The sequence below is a fragment of the Zeugodacus cucurbitae genome, chromosome 5, assembly GCF_028554725.1.
Source record: "Zeugodacus cucurbitae isolate PBARC_wt_2022May chromosome 5, idZeuCucr1.2, whole genome shotgun sequence".
NCBI classification, from domain to species: Eukaryota; Metazoa; Arthropoda; class Insecta; order Diptera; family Tephritidae; genus Zeugodacus; species Zeugodacus cucurbitae.
Window position 1 is genome coordinate 45,500,249 of NC_071670.1, and position 26,901 is coordinate 45,527,149.

Sequence of the window (26,901 nt, forward strand, 5' to 3'; positions counted from 1 at the left end):
CAGCTTCTTAATGCCTCTTCGCAGCATGCGGTGCTTCGATATTGCACTTTGACATCATTTTTCTCAGCAGCAGCCTTGCTCCACTCCTTTACGCTCTCTACCCAGCCAGCTGTCGGTTACGCAATTTTGTAAAACTTCAACAGCTTGCCACTTGGCTGCAAATGGCAACATTACTGTTACTATCATGCAACATCGGTTTTGCGCTGCTACTTTGTGTTGTTGCTGTCAAGTGCAGATTTCTCGCGGTGAATGAATGCTTCAGTGAACCCTATAAACTGCGATTTTCCATAATGCCCTGTTAATGCATTGCTCGCGAAGCTTGGAAATTTTCCGAAAGTCACGTTTCATCAATGAAATGTAAAATTTGCCATCAACACTGCAATGCAGGAGGGTTGAGTGTTGACAGTCACCGACACATTTTACAGCTGGAAATCTTTTGCGTTCGTCTTGAATTTGAAAAGTTAAAATTACATATTTCAGATTGAAAGATTTTGTATATGTGAAGATCAGGATTAGCTTAAATTCTTGGGATTGTAAACCATCTAATCCAGATGTTGGTCGACTCCTGGGACGTAGAACTGACCGTCCAGAGACTCGTATAACCGAATAGATCTAATCACTTGATTATATATTGACTCCATCTGTCCCAAAGCTTAATTATATCTGAGTCGATTCCGGTAACGTTGAACTCGACATCCAGAGAGTCATATAACCGAATAGATCTAATCACTTTATTATCAAGTGGCTAAAAGGCTAAGTCGAAGAGTCTAAGGACTCGCTTCTACCTTGTAAGTCCATAAGCCACCACATTCTTCTAAAATTACTTGATTAATCAGGCTACCATCCTTAGCTTGTTCCCTTGAGCTTTACCGTTCGACTAAATATATTGATCTGTCGGTAGTCGAACCAAGAGAAATACCAATATGTTTCCACACCGATTAGATTCAAAATACAATAACAATACTTGACGATTTCTAAGAGAAGACTACTATGAGATGCTTGGTATTCCAAAGTTCGAACTTTTCTTCCGTCGTTACTCTGTGGATGTCACGAAGAACATTGATACTATAAACTACTAAGTAGCGTAGAATCTCTCTATGACTCTCTTTCTTCACTCTCCATATACAAAGTGACTGTTTTCGAAGAGCTTTCTGAAATCGTTCTCACGATATTGCTATTACCGAGTTCTCTGTTGCCATTCCTTCCGTTTTTAATTGAGAATTGTTAAATTCTTATCCACAAAATACACCCAAGTCCTTGGATTTTATGCCCGGAACTGAAATCACCTTTAACCGCTTTAATTGCTTGAAACTAAAATTATTCAAATTCCGTCAGTGTTGCATTCAGACATTGTGCTTTTATTAAATTTCACCAGCGCCTTTTAATTTCTTCATTTTATGTGGCGCTCTCATCGCTTTGCACTTGAATTCCTCACCTATGCTAGCATGAAATTTGTAAAAAATTATATTCCGCCGCAGCTGTGACGCCACGTGTATGCCACCAACGCTTGTCAACGCCCTTTCGCTGTGCGGCGATAAAAATTCGTGCACCGAAACGATAACGAGCAACAGACGTTGAAAGTCTACAAGTGGAAGTTGCAACTTATGACTTGACAGCAGCAGCCGTAATCATAGTGAGGCAGTTGACAGTAACAGCAATGGCGACAGTTTCGCGTTGGCGTTGGTGTTAGTGTATGTGTTGACAGCAGCCACAGGAAGACTAAAAAGGTACTGGCACCCTGTCACTAGGTACTATGTCACTACCACACACAAACACGACATGCAAATCTTATCTTTCCTATTTCCTACGAATGCGGACAAAAAGTGAACGCAAGTCTATTTTGCGCACGAATGTGTGGAAGTAAATGATTTTATTTTTGTTTTCTCATGTGTTGGCGGACTTTTCACTATGTGGACAGGTGGAAATGAAATTAAATTTTTGATTTGTGTCTTCATGTGTTACCATTTGTGTCATGATTTGTAGATCTTGGAAGGAGAGTTAAGTTCATTTAGAAACTTCAGACAATGGAAAAGTGTTTTATTACTACAATACGAAAGAGTTATATATGAATCTAGTAAAACAGACATTATTTCGAATTTGTATATCAAGTGGATAAATAGGATATATGAAGGAAGATAATAGTCAAAGGCAAATGTTAACCCCTCCAAGAGACCTACTATTTTTACGTTTCTGAGGAATTCTTTGAAATAATATAAATAAAAAATGCTGCTGTTCATCTTTAGAGAACCAGAACCCTTTCTGTACCTCCTTCGGCCTTCAAACCCTAAATATTATAAAGGTTAACAGTTCTTGACAGACGGAATGCCGACCCTATTTATAATACAAAATATAGGTTCCCTGCCCGCAATAATTAAGCAGAGTTCCCTTTCTTCTTGACTGCCGTATGCACCGCTTACTCGGTTACAGCCGAATTCACAACAGCGCGCCATTCATTCTTCCTTTTGGCAGTTTGGCGTCAATTGGTAATACCAAATAAAGCCAGGTTCTTCTCCACCTGGTGCTTCCAACGGAGTTGAGGTCCTCCTCTTCATCGGCTTCCACCAGTGGCGGGTACTGCATCGAACACCTTCAAAGCTGGAGCGCTTTCGTCCATTCGAACAACATGACCTGACCAGCGCAGCCGCTGATTTTTTATTCGCTAAACTACATCTATGCAGTCGCATAAAACGTACAACTCATCATTCCATCATCTGTGGTATTCGCCGTTGCCGCAATACCTTTCTCTCGAAAACTCCTAGTGCCGTGTTGACATCGTCCACGCTTCAGCACCATAAAGTAGGATTGAAAATGCTGAGAGACTTGTAGAGTTTGGTTCCTTGTTCGTCGAGGGAGGACTTTACTTTTCCATTGCCTACTCAGTCCAAAGTAGCACCTGTTGGCAAGATTGATCTGCGTTGGATTTCCAGGCTGACATTGTTGGTGTTGTTGATGCTGGTTCCCAAGTAGACGAAACTATCTACGACTTCAATGTGACATCTATCAACAGTGACGTGGGGGAAAAGGGGAATGTGCTGACTTTTTGTCGTCTTGTCCTCGTTCACCACCAGACCCATTCGCTTCGCTTCATTATGGAAAAGCAGAAGTAACGTGGAGTCCTAATCCTTTTGAAAAAGCTATTGTAGATGTCTTGAAGACTGATTGCTATATTACTGGTAATTTTCACTAGGATAGTAGATCTTAAGCCTCCAGGGTCTAATCCCTTTAACAGGGAAATCAAAGAACCAGATCCAACTACTATATCATTAATACTAAACTGAAAACAAAAATCATACAAGGGACCTCACTTAAATCTAATTTTATATAACAGAAATTGGTAAATCCGTGTGACCAAAAAGCTTGAACTTTGATACTTATTTCACTCAACTCAGTCGCCCATGACTTAATGAACCGTGACTCAAAATGACTGATGATGTGCCCAATTATCACGGGCAATGCAGTATTCGTCATAGTCGGTTGACTAAAGGGTGTTTTAGTTTAAACAAATACTTTTAACTTTTTCTCTGAAAAGCAGTATGAAAATACAAATTAAAAATTTTCCAAATAAAATTAAATTGAAGCTCCCTGTAATAAATATACTAGGGAATAGGCGTGCTAACAAACAACTAAAATTAAAAAAAAAAATATTTTTTTTTTATTTTTTTTTTGGATTTTTTTGTTTCACTGCAAACTTGTGGCATGAAGGCATGACTGATTTTTCCAGCCGAATAAATTTACTTGCACAAAATATTGTATGTAGGTGTGTACAAAATACGAAAATAAGTATGTAGCACAGACTGTCGAAAGTTGGTGTGTCAATGCGGCTGTGAGCATGTGCTGAAAATAAATCACGTGTGACAAATTTCTATGCAGAGAATATTTCCTAGCTGAACGAAATGTAAAAACAAAATATATTAATAACGAAAGGAGAGCGAGCACAAACACACACAGTTACGCAAATGTAACTGTAAATATGTATATGCAGATATGTGTGCTTTAGAAGCAGCTGTTGACATTTGGCAACCCAGGATGCAAAGTTACGCTAATATTATGCCCTTCAGTTCAAATATTAAAACCAAGAAACACACACACACACACAGTTATATTTATGTATGCATGTGTGTAGATGTGTGCAGAAGTTAACTAACCCCAACCATGACATGATAGTCAAGTGTCAGCTCGTATGGCATGGCAACCCAAAAATATCAAATTTTAAACGACAAATTCGAATGACATTGACTTTCTACTAGGCAGCAGCTAGCTTGTTAGCTGTGAATATATATTTGTTGTTGTTTTATATACATATATATGTAATATTTATTGTTGCATATATTTATATGAATATCCACAAATTGCCCTCAAAGGGCAAATATCTTAGTTATAAATTATTTAAATGTGCGAAAAGCTAGCATACCAATAATACAACAAAATAGGTCTATGTGTTGTTGTGCAATTTCGGTAACCTTAAATATTTGTTGATACACCAACATTTGTTACATTCCTTTATTTATTTATTTGTTAAGTCATAAGTCGGCGCCAAGAAATGCCGCCCGCCTATCGAAGCGAAAGGCAACTGTAGGTTCGCTCACCTCAGCCGCAGAATAGAAAGCCGAGTAAACTTATCCTTTGCCACAAACCACATAACATGCAAGTTTGGGTGAAGTTTAATAGAAACACTTTCTACACATTCTCAAATTTGTATTTGCCTCCCAGCAAGATATCATAATCGACCGCATTTTGCCAAGTATTGCGATATTTCCCATTTCAGTTTCACCCTTTTGACTTCTGCCATATTTACGGTTATGGCATATTGCTTGAAGGTGTTTTACCAACATATGTGCACAAAATTATATAGAAATATGCTGAGCATTTTTTGACAATCAGGCAATAATTGAGTAGCAAATTTTGTAAATGACTATGCAGATGTTTGCCGAATTCAATGTTTGAATATTTTGATGAGAATGGTAAATTCTTATATCCTGGCTTGAAGATTAGATAGATACATAAGAAAAATCATTCACAGTAGTAAACAATAACGTTTATCGAGAACGGTTTCATTTCTTAGTTGTACTTCATTGAAGGTTTGTTTAGTTTTCGCCTACAGAACCTCTATTGTTCTCATACGAGCGAACATTTTAATTATTTCTTTCCTTATAAAAGGCACATTCATGACTAATCAAGAGTCAGGGGATTCCACGCTATCAAATTTAATTCAAATCTTTTCAAAGATATTGAAAATTCTTGGCTGATGGCTGACGAACCGTCGGCAAAGGTTTACAAAATCTTAAAATCATGGAATTTGGTTCCAAAACTTCTTTTATAGATTCATATAAATATTTCAAAATACATTATTTGCCAGACATTTCGAAAATTGAAGATGGTTCCAAAGTCCTCATGGTGGAACTTCTCACGTCAATATGGTCATATATTTAATTTAATTTAATTTTAATTTTTTTTTTGTATTTTATTTTATTTTATTTTATTTTATTGTATTTTATTTTATTTTTGTGTATTTTATTTTATTTTATTTTATTTTATTTTATTTTATTTTATTTTATTTTATTTATTTTAATTTTATTTCATTTTATTTTATTTTATTTTATTTAATTTAATTTAATTTAATTTTATTTTATTTTATTTTATACTTTCTTATCAATTATGATTTATATTAAATTTTTATAAAAACCTTATAAAAATACAATTCCAAAACTCCAATAAAAGAAAGTGATATAACATTTTTTAGCACCACATAAAATATTTATTACGCATACGCCATGTACCACCTACTATCGGAGTAAAATAAAAATAGCTAGTGCTATATAAAAAATATTTTTTTGAAAAAAATCGAATTTTTATGTTTTTAACATGCAAAGAATTTGACGGTGAAAGGAAAATAGAAACGAAATTCAACACAATACATACATACCTATGCACCGCCACAAATAAAAATTGACCATAGCAAACACACGAGAGCGCTTGTACAGTGTTTACTCTACTCAAATTTCAGCCACCTCTCACATTGCATATGCATATTTTTGCATATTTATAACATTCAAAGTCACCTACAATTACCTGTGACTCGTTCGTGCTGCCATATATATGCATATTTATTCGCTGATAAGCCACCTCATGTGCTATTGCAATTTCACTACCTTTATTTGCTTTGCTTTGCTATGCTAGTGTGTATTTTGCCATTTTATATGCATTTTTGTTGTTTTTTTCCATTATTTTCAGCTGAAATAGTAATTAACTAAATTTCTAATAGAGTAGTATAACTCCGTGCGAACATATGTGTTGCCATAAATCACAGGAGCTCCGCTCGAAAAGCAGTCAACTTTTTAGTAGCAATCTTGCTGGCAGCATTAAGCTTTTTCAAGATTTCTGCGAATACGTATTAAGCTGCATATGTTTCCAAAGTTTTTTATTATTATTTGTATAAGCATATTTCAGCTTAAATTTAATTTAGTGAGAAGCAGATAAAACAAGTTTTTTGGTTAGATAACCAGCTGAGACTGAGGAGATTAATCAACACTATGTAGTCTAAGTTGAGTTTATAACTAATTTCATGAACATTTTATCGACTGGTCAACAATTGCTTTTTTGCTATATTAAATCTAGTTTACTTTTTCTTTGCTTATTTATATCCACCAACAGGGATCAATCCAAAGCAGTACAAAAGCAGAATGCTAAACTGACTAAAACTTCACTTTATTAAATTATTCATTATCTCGGATAAATCTATAAATTTTGCATAATATGTCAATTCTTTCGAATGAGGGCAGTATTTCTTTTAGAAAGGGAAGAATACATCTACGTTTACTACTAACAAGTAATTCATAGGCCCATAACCATACTGGTGATAATGTTAATTCAGCTATAATAACTTTAACTGTTTCTTACTTGGTAGGGCAAAGTCGGTAGGTTTATGCGGCTCGGAGACTCCATATCAATTCAGAAAAAGTTCTTTTGGAATCCTTTTTGTTTTCGTAGTATATTTAGCCTTAATTCAGCTATCAAACAGAAACTCTCTACTTTTCATATATGAGTTTTCCCAAAAGAAATATGTATAAATTCAAGCCACCAACTTGGAATAATTACACTGCTCAGCAGAAACTTTTCTGTCCTAAATCTATCTACCCAAATTCAGTGATTGTGCTATAAAGTTTTCCTGACTTTATTGTGACGGATATGTATGTATGTTATTGGCGTTCAACCGTTTAGCCGGCTATAGCCGAATCGATGAGAGCGCGCCACTTTTCTCTTTCCTTCGCAGTTCGGCGCCAGTTGGAGATTCCAAGTGTAACCAGGTCGCTCTCCACCTGGTCCCTCCAACGGAGTGGAGGCCTTCCCCTTCCTCGGGTTCCTCCGGCGGGTACTGCATCGAACACTTTCAGGGTTGGAGTGTCTTCGTCCATTCGGACAACATGACCTAGCCAGCGTAGGCGCTGTCTTTTTATTCGCTGAACTATGTCAATGTCGTCGTATAACTCGTACAGCTCATCATTCCATCGTCTGCCGTTGCCAATGTTCTGAGGACCATAAATCTTGCGCAAAATTTTCCTCTCGAAAACTCCTAGTGTCGTCTCATCTGAAGTTGACATCGTCTAAGCTTCTGCACCATAAAGCAGGACGGGAATGATAAGCGACTTGTAGAGTTTGATTTTGGTTCGTCGAGAGAGGACTTTACTATTCAATTGCCTACTCAGTCCAAAGTAGCACCTGTTGGCAAGAGTGATTCTGCGCTGGATTTCGAGGCTGACATTGTTGGTGTTGTTGATACTGGTTCCGAGGTATACGAAATTATCTACAACTTCAAAGTCATGATTGTCAACAGTGATGTGGGAGCCAAGACGCGAGTGCGCTGACTGTTTGCTTGATGACAGGAGATATTTCGTCTTGTCCTCATTCACCTCCAGACCCATTCGCTTCGCCTCCTTATCCATGCGGGAAAAAGCAGAACAAACGGCGCGGTTGTTGCTTCCGATGATATCAATATCATCGGCGTACGCCAGGAGCTTACACAGCTTGTGACGGATATATGACTCGAAATCACTCTAAAAAATATTCGATTTTTTATTGGCTATTCCCATATACTACATTGGAGAAACGGTCGTCTTAATTAGAGTATCAAGCAGATCGAGATATTGAGGTGATTCTCAAGTAAGTACAAAAAAAGGAAAAAGTATATCTACTGAAAGTGCTACCTCGATCAGAATTAATTAATCAATTAACAAGCCTTTGCTCGACTAAAGCGCTGATTTAGATCGATTTACTATACAAAATAAAAATCTTATTTTTCTACATTAATTCTTGATCGAATACAAATCGAGTTGAAATTGGAATGTAGTTCTGCGGGTTGTTTTCAACGCTGTAAAGTTGTGGTTATTTATAAAATTGCAAACAGCTCATGAAACCAACTTCAAATTAACAAAATATTTATAACAGCTGATCTTTAACTGAATAGCTGCCTGTGCGAAAGGAAAAAACTAGTATCTAAATTATAATCTAAATGTACTAAACTTCTTTGGCTGCTCAAAAGAGCTATAATTTACTCTCAAATGGTAATAATGAGTCTCTAACTGGGGCCAAACATTAAAGAGAAAAATGTTTAATAACAGCTGATCTTTAATTGGGTAGCAGGCTGTGCGTAAACTAATTATAATCTTAATTTACACTCAGATGGTAATTATCTAGTCTCTAATTAGGGCCAACACAGTCAGAAGTACAAATATTTGAATTTCTTTCTCGTGCTAGTCTCTCAAAAATCCGTCCAGAACCCATGGTCCTTTGGGAAATTGTTCCAAAATAAGCAAAGCCAATCACCTTTTTTAGATCATTATGTCTTTACCCATATTACTTAGATATTTAATTTATAATTACTAAATATTTAACTACTTAATTTTTATAAAACTGTGTAAAATCCTTCTAATAGTCATTCTATATTTTATTTTTCAGAATACAATAAAAACCTCAATTTTCTCTTCATCAAAGCAAATTTCTAGTTCTGATTAAGCGAAAACAAAGCGTTGAATTACTAAAGTGTAAATTGAAAGAAATAAAAAGAAATTTAAGGTAAATAGTGAATTTAAATAGTTTTGCTTAAGGCAAACCACAACAAATACAAAGCAAATCGTGTACACACACGTGAGTGGACGGCAGGAAAATGGGCAAGAAAAACTCCAAATTGAAGCAGGACACCATCGATCGTCTAACAACAGCCACATACTGTGAGTACCATAATAATTCATTAAATCACATATTTATATACATATATGCATGGATATTTATCTATACGACTTTCAAAAACCTTGGCAGCCATATTCAAGTTTAAAGTACACGGCAATAGAGTTGTGCCAAAATTCAATGTCATTGACTAAACTGCTTGCCAAACGCTGAAAGCTACAAATAGAAAAAATATAAAAAAATAGAAATACCCAAAGTGCCACACATAATTGCTTTCGCGCAGTGCAAAAAGCGATTTGAAAATAACGCGCCAAATTTTCAACGTTTTTGCTTCGTTTTTGCATGTGTGTGCAAAGTCGTAAGTGTCCTCCAAAAAGTTTCCAAATTTAAATTATAATACATTGCTGACATTACGAAGGCTTCCAAGGCACTGAAGCAGCGCAAAAGCCACTAAGCAGCGAAGAACGACAAAAAAACAAATTTTGGCAACCGAACACCGAAAATATAAACATTTATAAATTCGTTTTTTTTTTCTATTTCCCAAATATGGCTATATACTCTTATGCTATTTGAATATAAATGTGAACTCATTGCAAATACACGACTCGTATATGGAAATTAAACTTTACATACACACCAACATATGCAGACATCAAAACATTAGTGACTTGCAAGGAACTTTTGCGGTATAATTTCTTCGAAACTTTCCGCAACTTCATTTTGAGATTTGTTGGCAAAGGCATTTATGCCTTTATGTTGGCTAACTGCTGTGCCGTGTTTCGCTGGGGAAATATAAAATACAACAGCGGCGCAAAAACAGGCAAACGGCGGAAAATTATATAAAATAAATTAGGACGCTTTAAATGAACACACAGAAATCTAGTATAAACAATATATTAAAAAAAAAAATAGCGATGGTTTTTGTTGTTGTTGAGCGAAATAAGTAATAGCCTTTCCGCGCATCCAAATTAATTAATACATTCGGATTATAATTGAGAAACCAGTTTTTGCCTTTCGAACAAACGGCTACTCGATTATCAATTATTTTTTTTTTACTGTTCATAAGAAGTTTGTAAATTTCATCAGCTGTTTACTATTTTATCAGTAATATTCAACTCGAACTGTATTCGATTAAAAATTAATGTAGTAAAATATGAATTTTCTTTTGTATGCTAAATTGCGCTTTTTTCGAGCAAAGGGCGGTTAATTGATCAATTAACTCCTGTGGAAAAAAGCTATCAAGTAGTATCTTCGCAGATTTTCGGAATCAATTAATTCGTTAATAGCGTTTTTAGACAGCCAAATTAATTGATCAGTAAAATTTTTTATTGAGAAACCATTTTTTCAGACATTCACAGACAAAGAACGTATATCGTACGTCTTCAAGTCGATTAAAATTCAAATAATAATAAATGTAGATTTTATTTTGTATGGTAAATCGATTTTAATCGAGCAGAGGCCGGTTAACTGATCAATTAGCTCCTGTCTAAAAACGCTATAATATACTTTGGCTCATCGAGAATCTTATTTTTCATCAGTCATCATTCGTTTAATTAAATCGAGTCACAATGTGATCAAGTCGTTTAACATTCTCGACTCAAGTTTGACATAATATAATATATATATAGTGCTAGACCAAACTTAAAACTTCACTTGAATAATTAATTATTCTTGAAGTGAGCTAATTAAGTTCTCAAAATGGAAACGGTTTATAAATGTTGTTATGAGAGTCTGTCTTGTTGTTGTAAAACGATATTAAAGGACATGGTGTAACAGAAAGTAATAGTTAGGTTGTATATCGGGAGGAATAACTCAAAAGTTATGTATCAAGTATGTAGAATAAAATATTTCATATGGAAGCGCAATGGGCTTGTTAATAGCTCATTAAAGCCAATTGCGGTCAGTTGATCTTGCGACCCCCCTTTTCAACGTACCAACCGACCACTCAAATATTGGCCCATAAATTCCATTCTTTCCTACATTACTCTGTACTTGCATTGGTAGTTATACGTATAAGCGTCGCCAAAAGCGGCTTCGTAGTCAATTACTCATGTATGCTCTCACTAATGAATACGAAATAATACAATTTTTTCGTATTTTATGCAGTTTAAAAATTCGGTTTCAAAAAAGTGTCGACTTAACGGCAATTTGCAATGCAAAAATATGCAAAGCTCTTGTGGCGTGACAAAAATTAATTCGATTGTGGCTTAAGCTGTCATACAATTTTAAAAAGACCAGCAGAGTGAGCACTTTAATACAAGCTGTTAAATAAATAACAGTGATGCATTGCAAGTGCACGTTGTGCTGTAGTGAATTTAGCGCTTTTTGAATATTTTCTTTTGGTTAACATTTCGCACGAAATTCAATTAAAGGATCAATGGGGGGGAAATTCGAGTTGTCACATGCAACCATGAAATACACATATAGTATAGTACAACGTGCTGCTTTAAATCGCGTTAAAATTTCGTATTTTGGCAAGAGAAAGAGAGAGTATTAATTGTGAAAATAGAATGGAGTTAATACATATATTCTAAAATATGTAAATACATTTTACGACTGTTAAGTGCATAAAATGAAGAATGAAATGAGGAATGCATAATCAAGTTAAATGGAAGCTTGAAGCAAATTGAAAATTGTTTTATTTAATAATACGAATTTACTGGAGCAGCATTAAAGTCTTAATTTTGTATATAGAGGCTTTTAGAGTACCTTCGGCATGCAAGACTGTAACTTCTTCTCTAAGCAAGTTAGTCTAAAAAGTTTCTATAGAATGGTCCATAAAGAGTCTCTATATGACTTTTCTGGCTTAAAACAGGACAATTTGGCTTACAAACACATATGTATGTGAACCAATAATATTCCAACTAATATTCCGCTTTCCCCACATGGTTCCATGCAACCACGCACTTGCTTATTCCCTCAGCAGTGACATCATTTTGTATTGACGCCTTTGCTGCATAGTATTTTGGAATGTTGTAGCTATTTTTCATTATTTAAAGTGTTAAATAAATACCAGACAATACACATACCAACAACAACAGATAGTAACGCCATGTCGAATATGAGCTACATGACATAGAGACATGTGTTTTGTTGTTCTCGTCGCAAATAGTTTATGTTCTCTTATTGTTTGAAGGCAATGTTTACTCTTTGCGGTATTTCGCGACAGCCATGGCGCCACTGTCGTCCGATTAAACATGATTTTGTTGCTCTATTGTGCGCTTGACATCACGACTGGTTGACTCCATGTAGTTGTGGCTAAGGAAGCTGTATCGGATGTGGTTGTGATACAAGCGATTGAAACAAGCGATTTAATTTGTAATGGTAGTGACGAAAGGGACTTGTTCTATTCCAAATTGACCATCATATATATATAGGACGCGATTATAGCCGAATCCACCAAAGAGTCGTCTTATCGGATGTTGACATCGTCCACACTTCTGCGCTATACATCAGGATGGGAATGATAAGCGACTTATATAGAGGACTATACATCTCAATTGCCTACTCAGTCCAAAGTAGCACCTGTTGGCAAGAGTGATTCTGCGTTGGATTTTGAGGCTGACATTGTTGGTGTTGTTGATGCTGGTTCCCAAGTAGACAAAACTATCTACGACTTCAAAGTCATGACTGTCAACAGTGATGTGAGAGCCAAGACGCAAGTGCGCTGACTGTTTGTTAGACGACAGGAGATCTTTCGTGTTGTCCTCATTCACCACCCGACCCATACGCTTCGCTTCCTTATCCAGTCTGGAAAATGCAGAGCTAACGGCGCGGTTGTTGCTTCAGATAATAGCAATATCATTGACCAACATAGCATTTTTTAATTCTAGCTCTAGTCCTTGCTTAGATCAGAAAATTACATTAAAAATTAATATATTCCATCTATAATAGGATCCATAAATTTAGTATCTTTATCTTCATTGACGGTATACCCTCTTCAAACCGAATACCTCCCAGGTCAAGAGAATATGATGAGTTTGCTATTTGGAAGTAAGTATGTTCTGAAACCTGAAAATACTTACTGATATAAGAAAACTACTGATACTGGACAGCCTTGAGGAAAATGCACAGGACTCCAAGACGGTATTATTCAACTATCCTTCTATAAATTGTAGCTGAGATCGATCTTCCAACTAATCGGTCCTCGGGTATTACTAACCCTCACATAATGAGACGGGGAATATTAAAGTGTGATCCTTGAGTTTTACTTCCCAAAAGAACGACAAGACCGAATGGATAGAGTGCAAGGTCCTTACAAATAATATTCCATAATGTCCAAACAATTTGGTCAAAATTAAACCGTTATTAAATTCAACTAACTAACGCACTAGAATCTACTGAAGACACAAATGTGATCGCTTGGCATCAGCAGCATACTCGACCTCCTCCTTTCAACCTGTCAACAATCCAATTCACTTTCCTTCTGCTACTATTATTGTTATGTATCTCTAATGGCCACAATGACTTCGCATGCATACAACTATGACCCCCCTGTACAACCGACAACTTGACATCTTACTAGAGGATACATGCCATAGACACGCATAGCAAATTATGTCATAACGTCCAGCAATGTGGTCCGTTCCGTTAGAAACTGTTTGCTGCACACACACACACAGAGTTGCCACAAAAGCCGACAGTGAGTAAATTATGACAAATGAATTGAAATGCAGACAACCGAAGCGTGCAACTTGACATTTGTGAAAGGAAGGCAAGCAAACAAATAAAAAGCAAAAACTGAAAAATGGCAAAATGGCGAAATGAACAAAAAAAATGTGGCAGAAATGCTTTCGAGTAATGAAAATTGCGTAAAATCGATGTGTTCAACAAGCCGGTTGTTGGTTGCTCAAAAATGCAATGAATAACTGACCATTAGCATATATATGAGTCTGTATGTATGTATTGCAAATAATGCAGTAATGCAATACTAGTTGCTTTTGTTGTTATTGCTGTTGTGCATTCATATTTGCACCGGGCAAATACAAACAAGTCGGCATTTGAGCGCCGGCATTTCAAGTGAAAAATATCTTTTGCTGCACATTTTGCTAGGAAATGCTGCATGCATCAGTTGAAAGCTGACTTTCTCCGTGTTGTTGTTTTTTGCAAATGACATGTGTGGTCTGGGTTGTGAGTTTGCTGCACAGTGCATAACACAAATTGCAATGGAAACTAATTATTTTACAAGAACGCATACGGGTTATACCTTTGATGCTTCAAAGTCAGGAGGAAAAATTAAAAACAACAACAATTAGAGACAAAGAGAGAAAGAGAGAAAGGTTGGAAATTAAAAATGTTGGTTAAGGAAATCCAGCTACTGACACTAATGAGCTGGAATTAATGGAAAACGAGAAGGAGTATCTATTTTGTGGTTTAACTCCAACTTTGTGAAAACATAGTTCTGTAGAGGAAGGTAGAATTTGGTATATTATATACTATTAAAATGAATTTTAAGGAGCTTTATAAAATATAGAAGACCATTTCATAAATATATCGATACTTCTTTAACAAAGGTCTCATGTAAAATTAAAACAAAACAAGTAAGGAAGGTCTAAGTTCGGTTGAACCGAGTATTTCAGAATCGTGCAATTCAATTATTTAATGTTATTAAGCATATTCGGCATAAAGTCCACTAGAATAACGAAAATCAATATATGTAGTATAAGGCTGGGATTTTTCCTGAATCGATTTTAATTATTTTTGCCTCCAAGCTAAATTATATCTAGGATTACTTTTTGCTAACACAATATATACGGCAATATAAACAACAAAAGTCCACCGGATGTTTGAAAATCAGTATATTAGCTATATGAGTTCTAGAGGAAGTATTGACCCGATTTTGCTCATTTTGAGAGAGATTTACCTATATTTTTGATAAAATAAAATTGGCCACAAGCACTAAATTTAAAATTTTGGATGATAGTTGGACGTTGTCAAAATCCGATTTTTTTATTGTCATGCTGTGTATAAGGGAAATAGCTCCACAAAATTTATTTGATGGTCTTAAATTAAAAAAATCAAAAAAAAACCCTTAAGTTTAAGTAAAAGGTACTGAATCGATCCATAGCAGTTGTTTAACATATCAGTTAAATTTGTGGAGAAAGGCTATCTTTGACAATTTATTCTGGGAATAAAGTAAACGAGATTCAATTTCTCTATAATAGGTTTTTAGAATTATAATTTAGATGTACGAAAAATTGTGTACATTGACACTGTGATATACAAAATGGCTACCCTTAAAAACTCAATTATTCAGACAGTGAGTAGGTTTGGAAATTTAATATATAGTTAATATTACGCAGGTAATTTCCCTGATCGAACTTTATTTAACTTGAAAGGTTAGAAGTCAACTTATCCACATTCCGTTTGTGAAGATCTCAACAACTTCTGAAGTTGGCGCAAGAGCATTTATCAATGGTAGAAACCATTTGTACTTCGGAGACTGGAGAATATTTCTTAATATAGTATGTATAAAAATGATAAAAAATCGCTTCCGACTTAATCATACAATATTCAAAAGTGTGAATGTATTAATGAGTAAAATGAAATCAAAGTACACTATTACCATATATAAGCGGTGTTAATACTAATAAAATACAATGATAAGACTTATAATTTTCTTCTTTTCTTCATAAGATACCTTTGAGTAGAGTTGCCAACTTAAAAATTAATTGATGATTTAGAAAATAATGTGTTATAGCCTTTTCGCACAAAAGTTAATTGATTGCAACCTTTCTTCGATTAAAGCTCTGATTTATATCGATGTACCACAAAAAAAAATTGATTTTACTCCATTATTTTTAATCGAATATCAATCGTGTTAATTATTGATAAAATAGCCTGAATCACCAGATGGACCTTGCTAACTTTTTATGAACAGCTAAAAAATTTATAACAACTGGTCGTTAATTGAGTAGCCAGCTGTGGGAAAGACAAAACGTAAATTTATTTGGCTGTGCGATAAGGTTATTACTGAATCACTTATAACTGAATTAAAAGAAGTGCTATTAGAAATATATCACAAATCATGAATATCCCTTATGAGGCTGATTGTTGAAAAATTATTATACATGTATCATACGATATTATTCCATTTTTGTAATTTTTTTTATTAAGAGGTTAGGGGTAGTCAGGATTTTCAAAAAATCGATTTTGTTTCTTTTTTCCATTTTCGTTAAGTGTAATATCTAGTGTCCGACCGATACCAAAATTTTGGCCGATGCCGTTTAATCGGCCAGTTGGCAAAGAATCGGCCGATGCCGATGCCGATGCCGATTCTTTCATCAACAACTTTATTTAGTAAATTAGTATAGTAACACAATAAAAACAAAGACAAATAACATCACAAAATAAGTAAACAACTCAATTCATATGTAAATATGAAGTTGTTTATTCATTTAATTAATATTTAAAACTAAATAAAATATAATATTATTATAAGATATATGTTGATAGAGATAGAACAAATAAGTTATTCGCGTTTTTTGAAAGCGAAGCAGCAATCAGCAATAAAGCTTTTTTTCCTTTAAGGAGGTATACCTGTGTAACAATTTCAAAAACTCGGTTTTTTTTTGCTTATTCGATAGTTTATAATTACAAAAATAACCTGTGAAAGCGGTAAGGTCGTATCTTGAATAGTTTTTGAATTGCTGCGTTCCAAAGAGCAATCGCTCACAGGTATTAGCCGCTATAGTTTCGACTATTCGCGTTTTTCTCGAAACGACTTTTCACAAAATTGCTGACATCATAACTCAATGCGAAATTGACCGATTGACTGCAAATTTAAACTGAGTATTCGAGTATGTTTACTATACAATGACCTACGATCTTTTTGATTTGTTGGAAATTGTCAATTTGGCATTTAAAAAACGACAATTTTTGCCTATAAAGTCTAATTTGTTTTCAGAACTACGCCATTTTGTTAATGTTTGATATTTTTCAATTATTGTAGGTCATTGTATAGGGAATATATTCAACTTTGATAACATTTTTAAATTTTTGTGTTTCAGTTACTCATTCGGCTGGAATCAAGTCAGCAGTTGGGGAACTTTTTTTTTGGCACCTCCCAAGACAGCCCATAACTCCTTTATTTTTCAAAATTTTTGTAAAATAAAAATCTAAAAAAATATAGTTGAATAGTTATGTCCAAAAAACTTCGAAACATTCGATCGAGTACTTTCTTTAAAACAATAAATAATAATAATAATAATACTAATACTAACATCTTAACAATATTCTCCGAAAATTTGAAGTTGATCCGATAATTACTTTACGAGTTATTCGTTCGGGCACTCCAATACGTGAAACTTCGTGCATGTTTTTTTCAAAACTATGTTTTTTAACTGATGACAACTGTAAATCGAAAGCCGCTCAGTATATTTTAATTAAATTTATACAGCTTTTAGAATACATAATAATCTTGGCACTGATCAAAAATATTTTGTTTTTCAAAAATTTCGATTTTTTAATTTTGTTAATTTTTGTTAAAAAAAAGAAAACAACTTCGATCCGACCCAAGATTATCTATTTATAAAACTAGGTTTTCTTATCCGATTGATTTTAGATAAATCTCCAAGGACTTTTGATTGTCCCCGCAAGGACTTTTTTGCTTTTTTGGAACTGGGTCAACAGAAACAGCTATAACTTTAAAAATTGTTAATTTTTTTCCAAATTTTCGTGACTTTAAGTCAAAACATTCTGTAATAATGCCATATTATTACTGTTGTAAAATAACATGATTTAATAGCAAAACAAATTGCTGAAAATTCTGATTTTTTCGTGTCTCTGACTACCCCTAAGCCCTTAATGTCAAATTTTTGGAAACGAATTTTAAGTTTCTGTTTTGGTAGCAGTATTATTTTTTGGTTTTGATTATTAAAATAATAATTTATTTACAAATTTGAGACTTACCATAATTTAAATACAGTTTACATTCAATCGCACATTACTTACCTAGAAAAGAAAAAAGAACAAATTATTTATTTAAACATAAGTGTCACATAAGAGTAATGAAAAAATTTACAAAATTCTTTAAAAACTGTATTTCATCATCCCACTTAAATAAAGCAATCAACTAAGAATGCATTTCACAAAACCACCTGCCATCACAGAAAAGCCACTTTAAGCACCATTAATATAAGATATAAATAAAATAACTCTAAAACTCATGAAAATGCAACTTGCTGTGCACTTGAGCGAAATAGGAAAAGTTTATCCGTGCAAAAGAATGAAATTAAAAGAACGAAATAAACTCTACAAAAACTATATAATAAGAAACAAATAATTCTAACTAAAGAATTTTTAAACAAAGTTTCACAGTGAAACTGCTATTTTTTGCACTGAAAAACTGAAAACTGAAAACTGAAACTATAGAAAATTAGATTTTCACGAAAGTGTGTGAGTGCGTGAGTGAAATTGTAATATTTCCGCTGGAATGAACATCAAATGTTAGAAAAGAAACTTTCGCCCGGCGAGATAAGTTGCGCTGTGCCTGGAGGCGAGACAACAAATACACCGAGTACAACAGAATATTCAATTTAATGCGAGAGGTATGCACAAAAGGCCATTAAACCTGAGTAAAACAGCGAAAATGAGTAAAACAAATAAACAAAAACAGCTGGTCAACCAAATGAGCAAAAACAAAAAATAGTGAGTAATAACAAAAAAAGTGCGAATAAACACAACAAAAAAAGTCATTTTCACCAGAAAGACCGTCAAATGCGCTGCGTTCACGCTTCCGCTGTAATGCGAAGGGCAGTAACTTGTTTATTTAGTAAATGTGTATGTGTGTCGTTTCATAACTGTAAATATGTGCTTAAGCATCAACACAGCTGCCGCCGGAAATGGTGCATTGCTTGCCACTTTATGCTATGTCCAGCTGGGCCAGTTCAAAGTTCGCCATATTTACGATTAATGGTGGCGCTACACAGCGGTTATGAGATAAACGTTGTTGTTGTTGTTGTTGTTGGTTTTTCGTTGGTTTTACTAGCGTATAACGGTTTACTCTGCGGGAAGTGCATTAAAAATTGCTCAACTTTAAATTGAGTGTGACCATGTCATACACAATTAAGCAAACGCTTGTGTCAATAGCAGCTGCCATCGGCCATAAAGCGGAGATAACGATTGAAGCAACAGGCTCAAGAGGAATATAAAATCAGCATATAACTGCTGCGCAAAAGGCATTGAAAGCAGCAGATAAAAGAGAGTACATTTTTCGAAAGTTGAGGCGAAGCTGAAGTGAACTTAAGGTTTGAGCAAAAATAACAACTGCAGCGGTTGTTATGTGTATTTAATAAGACAATAAACTATATATAGATTTTTATACACCTATTTTTTCAAGAAATTTTCTTAACGTTAGCTTTTTTAAATAGCAGACTTTAACAAAGTCTTGAACGAAAAAGTAAATATGTATATGATTAATCGCCTGGGAGTGGTTTATTAAATCCGTTTTTGACCGCTTTCATTTTCAACAATATCAATGACTTTCCTCACCCTTATTATGTTGCCTAAATTAATAAGTTATTAGTCATAAAGGTGGCCATAAGATACTATATTATATATAGAGAGGACCAGAAACCAAAAACATTTGAGAAAATTAATTAACCCCTCGCTTAAGTCAATACGCTTCACTTTCCACTTTCTTTGGCTAGAAATTATGGAAATATATAAAAAGAAAAATATTTGTAAACAAGTAAGGAAGGGCTAAGTTCGGTTGTGACCGAACATTTTATACTCTCGCAATTTATTTATGTAATTATATTATGACAACACACAATTTGACCCACATATATGGTATAAAGTTCATTGAAAGTTGGAAAATCCTAATATTGGTATATGGGAGTTAGGTGAAGTTATGACCTGATTTCACTAATTTATGGCACGGAGACATATTATTAAAAGAAAAATATTCCCTCTGGATTTCTTCAAATATCTGAGAGATTTACCTACATTTTCGGTAAAAAAAATTAGAAGCACTGAGGTTCTCATGTTCGATATATGAGGTCTTGAATACTTATGGTCCGATTTCTGCGATTTTTAGAAGGGCATGTCACATTATAATTGCCGTATTTGTGTTCCGATATCTTCACTAGTGGTTACTTTATATATTGTAAAGTAAACGATTCAGATCGACTTCAAAGTTCTGGTATATGGGAAGTAGGCGTGGTTGTGAACCGATTTGGATTATTTTCACAACATATCATTGGGATGCCAATGCATGTACAGACGGAAGGACAGACATCCGGATTTCAACTCCACTCTTCATCTTGATCATTCATCTACTCTCTTTAGCAACTTTGTTGCTAGAGTATAGCAATCAATAAATACCCACATTTTCCAAAAGTTAAATATTTCATTATAATGACATAATATGTCCTGACTAAAAATAGAAGCTTTCAGATTATGGTGAAATAAAGTTAGAAGGAAGCGAGTAAAATGATATTTTTGCCAACGCAAAGTACAGAATTTGAAGCCGAACATGGCGTAGGAAATTATAAAAACATGGAAAGTTGGAAAGGTGGAAACTATTAATTTTATTTACATATTTGCTTGCTTCTACATACACTAGTCCACATATATATGTATTTCATTTCATATTTGTAACATTGAACTTTGCCTTAATAATATTGAAAGGTTTCCTAACCGCACATTGGGGACAATAAAAGTAAATTGACTAGCATTTTTCGATTGACGTAAACAGGCGGACGACATGACTGCGTAGGTATGTGCTTGTAAGCTACACCAGTTTGGGTTTAAAAGAGAAGAAGAAGAAGAAAAAAATGTTTAAAAAATTACAAAACCTTTAAGTGATAATTTTGAGCAATCGCCACTATGTGTAGTCTACATACATACATATACATATATAAAGCAAAATATTTTTTTATTCCGAAGCGAATATTTTGAGTGAATGTCCGCAAAATGGATGTTCTAAGGCATTCATTGATTGAATTACTAGAGATGAAATTTAAGAAAAGAAATTTTCTGACACTTTGCATTTGCGTTTTACTCGCACCACTGATTATATTTTATGACAAATTGAGCTTAATGAAGTTTTAAATTCTGTAAATTGAATGCTTTCAAAAGTAATACTAAATTTGAACAAATTTATCCAAATTTTCTCATACCCAAATCAACTCAGTTATAAGTAACAGTACGTTCGCACCTTTTAACAATTTTTCGCAAGAAATCACAAATACACCGCGCAGTTTGCTGTGAAGAGTAATTTTTCAAATATTGCCTATAATCAATCTTCATACAGAATATACAATATACACAGAATTTGCTAGGCCGTAAGTTGACAAACATACAAGCAATCGAATATATTCCATTATGAGAGTGAAAAGTCAATTGAATCTAAAATATGTGAAACCAATATACTTCACTCTTCTATATACTGCCGGTAATGGGTCTACTAAATTACGGCAATCAACTAAATTTTCATAAAATAACATATTATTATTGTATTTTGGGCATTATTAATAAAAGTTTAAAGCACAATACATATATGTACCACATAAATACGTAAATGAAAGCAAAGTACTTCATATGTTCAATGGCAAAATTCTTAAACCATGGCATAATTTAGTTATAGATGAGCTAATTTTTAATAAATTTGTATATAATTTCATGAAATGGCACTTACTATAGTCCATTATACTTTTTTAATAAGAAAATAAATCTATAATACCTTCCCACGAAAATAATCCTAGTACGTCACGGCGTATAAGTAACATTGCATAATCCAATAACCATGCAACTGTTATGCATGCAATATATTTACATAACTGCATAGCTACTTAAGTTCCCACTGGCTTATGTGTGAGATAACAGTGCTTACTAATATCATTATGTTCTGGATACTGAGTTGTGCGGTGCAAAAGCTGACATGGCGTATGAGTAACATGATTCAATAAATAATGAAGAGCTGCAGTAAAAAAGTTTATATACTCAAATTGCTCAAGAAGCATTGGAAATTCAATAAAATAGCATAGTAATGAGTACAGTTTTTTACTAAAACTGAAATATTGAAATGTATATAACAAATCTGAATAAGCAGTAATGTTAATAAGAGCCTTTGGCAGTTTTATAGTTAAGTTCAGTACTCAAAGGCAAGGTTAGAGATTTTATAACACAATTATTAAGTAACAATAAAAATTTATTAAATAATCTTAACAATTGTACTTCAATTTAAAATAAAAGCACCGATTTTTTTGTGTTGCTATAAAATATAGTAATATATTTATACCGAGGGAATATTTGGAAATTGTTTGGCCTGAATTTACTAATAATAAAATAAGAATAATTTTGAAAAATTATAATAAATATAATTCAAGGTATTTTTTCTCTGTCCCCACATGTTAAAAAAAAATATTTTTTACTGTAATGACATAATAAGTTTTAGCTAAAAATAACTGCTAAATGTCTTTAGGTAAGCATAAGATTTTAAGCGGAAGTGAGTAAAATGATATCAAAGCAGAACCCAGGCAAGCATAATATCTTGCATAATATCTTGTAGAAAAATAGCAATCAATATTAATCGCATACATACATACATTTTAAAAATATATGTAAATTTGAAATTTACATTAACTACCCTGCACCATTTCCTAACCGCACATTGGGGACTATAAAAGTAAATTGACTAGAATTTTTTGATTGACGTAAACAAGCGGTCTACTTGTCTGCGTAGGTGGCAGTATGTAAGTGATACCAGTTTGAGTTTAAAAGTGAAGAAGAATAAATGAAGAAGAAGAGAAGTGTGCAAAAAATAACGAAAATGTTTAAATCAGAATTTTGAGCAGTCCCAATTAGTAACATGCAAATGTACATTTTTAAAGTCTAAAAATAGATTTTATTTCAAAATTTATATGTACTTTGAGTGGATGTCCATAAAACGGAAGTCCTAGAAATATTTTATTAAATTACCAGAGATGACAATGAAGCGTTGACAATTTGTGACACTTCGAAATTTGTCTAAATGATTGTCACGCTCTACTGATTATATTATATTTTGTCACAAATTGAGCTCTATCGAGATTTTAATTCAATAAAATTGATATTTTTCACAGCAATAATAAAAATAGACAGCAAGAAATATTTTTATATTAACTTTTAAACCTTTGTAACAAGACATCAGAAATCAAGAAATCAAACAACACTGTCCCGTTTTCAGCGAAAAGCAATTCTTCAAATTTTGCATATAATCAATCATAATGCAACATTTTCTACACATAATTTTACAAATTTACAGACAACAAGACATTCATTCTGTTAATAAAAAGCTAATCCATGATGAGAGGTATCTCATTTTTTACGCTAGTTACCGCATGTGAAACTAAATCAATTGCTCGCATAAGCATGAAAGTTCTTATATATCAAATTACCGCTTTCAAATGAATGTTAGATAGCACCTGTCAAACAGACAAAGTAGATGTTAGATGACAGCTGAAAAAAATATTCCAGCTGTTATAAGAAGGTCGGATAGATATCAGATGATTGTTCGCTGAAACATATTCATAGATTGAATTCATAAATTTTTTGAAAATTGTTGTGCTCTGTACTTTTATATCGTTTTTCTGTACTAGAAATATCTATACAATGTCAAATATTAAAAATTACAATAAATGATTGTTATTTCATAGAACCTTTTTATCTCATAGAAGCTGGGTACATGAAGGGTCTGGGGCACTACACCGCGGAACCGTCTCCAAGCGGTTTCTTTACTGCACACATACCTCCAAGAGCTATGTGGAAGGGGAGATGCCGATGGAAAAAAGATGTAGTAAGCTTTTTCATGGATGGATCGAAGCTTAGGGGGAAGGTGGGATGGGCAGTCTTCTGTCGGAGGCTGTCAATTAACCTCAGTTTTCATCTGCCAAACGTTTGCAGCGTCTTTCAGATAGAGGTGGTTGATATTAAGGTAGCAGTAGACATTCTGCTTCGAAGTAAGGCCTCATTCAGAGAGATGTGTGTACGCTCTAAGCTAATTAGGGACCGTCTAACATCGTTATCAGTAACTTCGAACTACTTTGCAATTCGACTTATGTGGGTACTCGGATACCGCGAAATCGAAATCGAAAGTGTGAGCTTCGAGTGAGCTCGTGAATAGCTGGACAACGAACAGCACGTGTGCCGTATCGAGGTCTTTCTAACCCGCAGTGAAAAGCCAAAGCATTGGTGTGCTTACTGGTCGCTATCCAGTAGGCACACTTGCGGTGAAATTTGGGATCAAGCCAAACGCCAGCTGTTAAAGTTGTTTGAAGGAAGACGAATAGAAATCATTCAAGCACTTTCTCCTTCAATGTGTAGCATTCGCCAGACACCGATAGACACACCTTCGGCGAACCCAGCGAACTGACTGGAATCGATATTAGCCGACTTAAGAACTTTATAGTCGATGCTGTCCAAGTGAGATTCTCTGTAGGTGCAGAGATCTACCCCTTGACCTAACCTATCTATTGGGACGTACTAAAGAGGAATATACCATATTGGTATAGGTGCACGGTGTAGTTTGTGTGATATAAATGTTCATGGGTAAGCACCAAAGTTATGAACTGATCAGTCACGCATGCGAGAACAACTTGTGCTCCTAATTGTGAAACAAGTAATTCCAAATCAAGATTCATGTTTATTGCAGTTCCTAAAAGTAACGAATTACGTGCCAAAAGTAATCGAATTGGTCCATAAACACTCTAATTCAGTCTTAAGGTAGAGTCTCAGAAATTTAAGTAACCATCCCAAGATCTATAAAATAATGTTTGTAGCAGATTTCAACTTTAACAGAAATTTTCGAAAGTTTTCAAGCGTAAACCAGCGTTTTGGTAGTCGTTGCCCACAATTTATGGCAAAGCGTAGGAATTTCTCATTAGCGCGTACCGCCCGTATGCGACTGCGTGTCACTTATATTTTACTTCAGCAACAGTAAAATTTACACCCGATACCAGAGTGCATGCAGTAAATATCAGCAAGCGAGCGAGCGGGTATACAATGCTGCAGTTGTGCAAATACATACATTGCACCACCACAGGCATGTTTGCCCATGCGATTTGCGAGGCAGCAAATATTTGTCTTTATTTGTGTGTTATTCCATGCCATTGCGAATGCTTTGTTCCATTTCGAATGCTGGCGCTAGCTTTGTACGTGCCCAAGGCAACATGCACGTGCACATACAAATACGACTACAAAAGCTCACCTGCATTGCATTGCCCAAATTTATTTCGAATATGCTGCGGGCGCAGAAAACTCAGTTGCAATGGCGTTGTTGTCAAAGTTGCATCACCAAATGCTTTTAGCCAAAGTTGCCACTTTTAATCGCGTAATTGTTTGCGTACGTACATTTGTATATAAATGCATGCATCTGGATATATAGCTGTGAGATTAAAGACCAAAAATATAATGTATATACTAATTCTGAATTGAATATGGAAAGCATTGAAACAACGATTTAGATATTTACTGAAAAGCTATATTTGAATTCTCGAAGCTTTTAGATTATTTAGAATTATATACAAGAGCTCTTTTTAATATTTTATGAAGAACCCTAAATACATGGGAATCATTGCAAAATTTGCACTTCCAAATACATTTTATACTCTTGCAGCATATTGTTCTAGAGCTTTCTCATATAAATTTTCATTTTCATTGAGATTATACAGAATAAAACACTTCCAATGACAGGAAATATTATTCGTAAATTCTGAGAAACTGTATATGTATTCTTTAAAGTAGAATCCTGAAACATTTTGGTACATAACTTGACCATTCATAATAATAATTTACTCTACTGTACAATTAAATCTTACGATATTAAGTGGATTATTTAGTCAAAAAGACCATTTTGCCAAAACTTCAAATATGAGTTACGAATTGTTGACGAGTTTATTAGAAACAAATAAGGAAGGGACATTTTATACTTCCGCAATTTGCAATACTGAAACGGAAAAGTGAACAAATTATCAGGATTTGGTGAGAAATTTTTATTTACAAATTCGGAAAACTCAGCCGTTGGGAACTCATCTTCCAAGACGTGTCAAAAAAAAAAGTCTTGCGATGGACATTATAACTCATGATTGGTTCATCATTCCCAAATATTATGACCCGATTTTAACCATTTCTGGTACAGAGACACACTATTAGAAGGAAAAGATTTCCTCTGAATTAAATTATGATATCTGAGACATTTACCGATATTTTTGGTGAAAGTATTACTAAAGGCACTGAGTTTTTCATATTCAATATCCGGGGCAATGAAAAGTTGAACTATAATAATTTCAACAATTTTTTCACAAGTGATGCCGCAGATTTGTCATCAGGGTGTCAAGAAAATATTATATACCGAATTTCATTGAAATATGTCGAGTAGATCCTGAGATATGGTTTTTGACCCATAAGTGGGCGATGCCACGCCCATTTTCCATTTTGTAAAAAAATCTGAGTGCAGCTTCTTTCTGCTATTTGTTCTGTAAAATTTAGTGTTTCTGGTCATTTTCAACATAACCTTTGTTTGGGAGGTGGGCGTGGTTATTATCCGATTTCAACTATTTTCATGGTGTATGGTTGGGTACGTAAGGTAACCGACTGCAGAAACCTTATTTGGGGGCGGAGCCACGCCCAATTCCCCAAAAAAAATTACATCCAAATATGCTCCTTACTGGGTGATCCTTTGTATCAAATTTTACTTTTATAACTTTATTTATAGCTTAGTTATGACACTATGTGTTTTCT

At 34.2% G+C, this 26,901-nt stretch overlaps 2 protein-coding genes across 10 annotated transcripts in view; one reads left to right on the forward strand and one right to left on the reverse strand.

The window, feature by feature from the left end:
* The window catches only part of LOC105213749 (chymotrypsin-elastase inhibitor ixodidin-like), a 344,198-nt gene that overhangs the window by 280,593 nt on the left and 36,704 nt on the right, over positions 1–26,901 (reverse strand). The gene's annotated exons all lie outside the window — the stretch shown is intronic.
* The window catches only part of LOC105213758 (frequenin-1), a 151,139-nt gene that overhangs the window by 55,222 nt on the left and 69,016 nt on the right, over positions 1–26,901 (forward strand). For 4 of the 6 annotated variants that reach the window (XM_054231827.1, XM_054231826.1, XM_054231828.1 and 1 more), the window contains exon 3: positions 8,953–9,224. In XM_054231827.1, coding sequence (XP_054087802.1) covers positions 9,161–9,224 — 64 coding nt within the window. In that variant the 5' untranslated portion in view covers positions 8,953–9,160. The remainder of the gene's footprint in view (positions 1–8,952; positions 9,225–26,901) is intronic. The other 2 variants (XM_054231830.1, XM_054231831.1) reach the window with 2 other exon arrangements.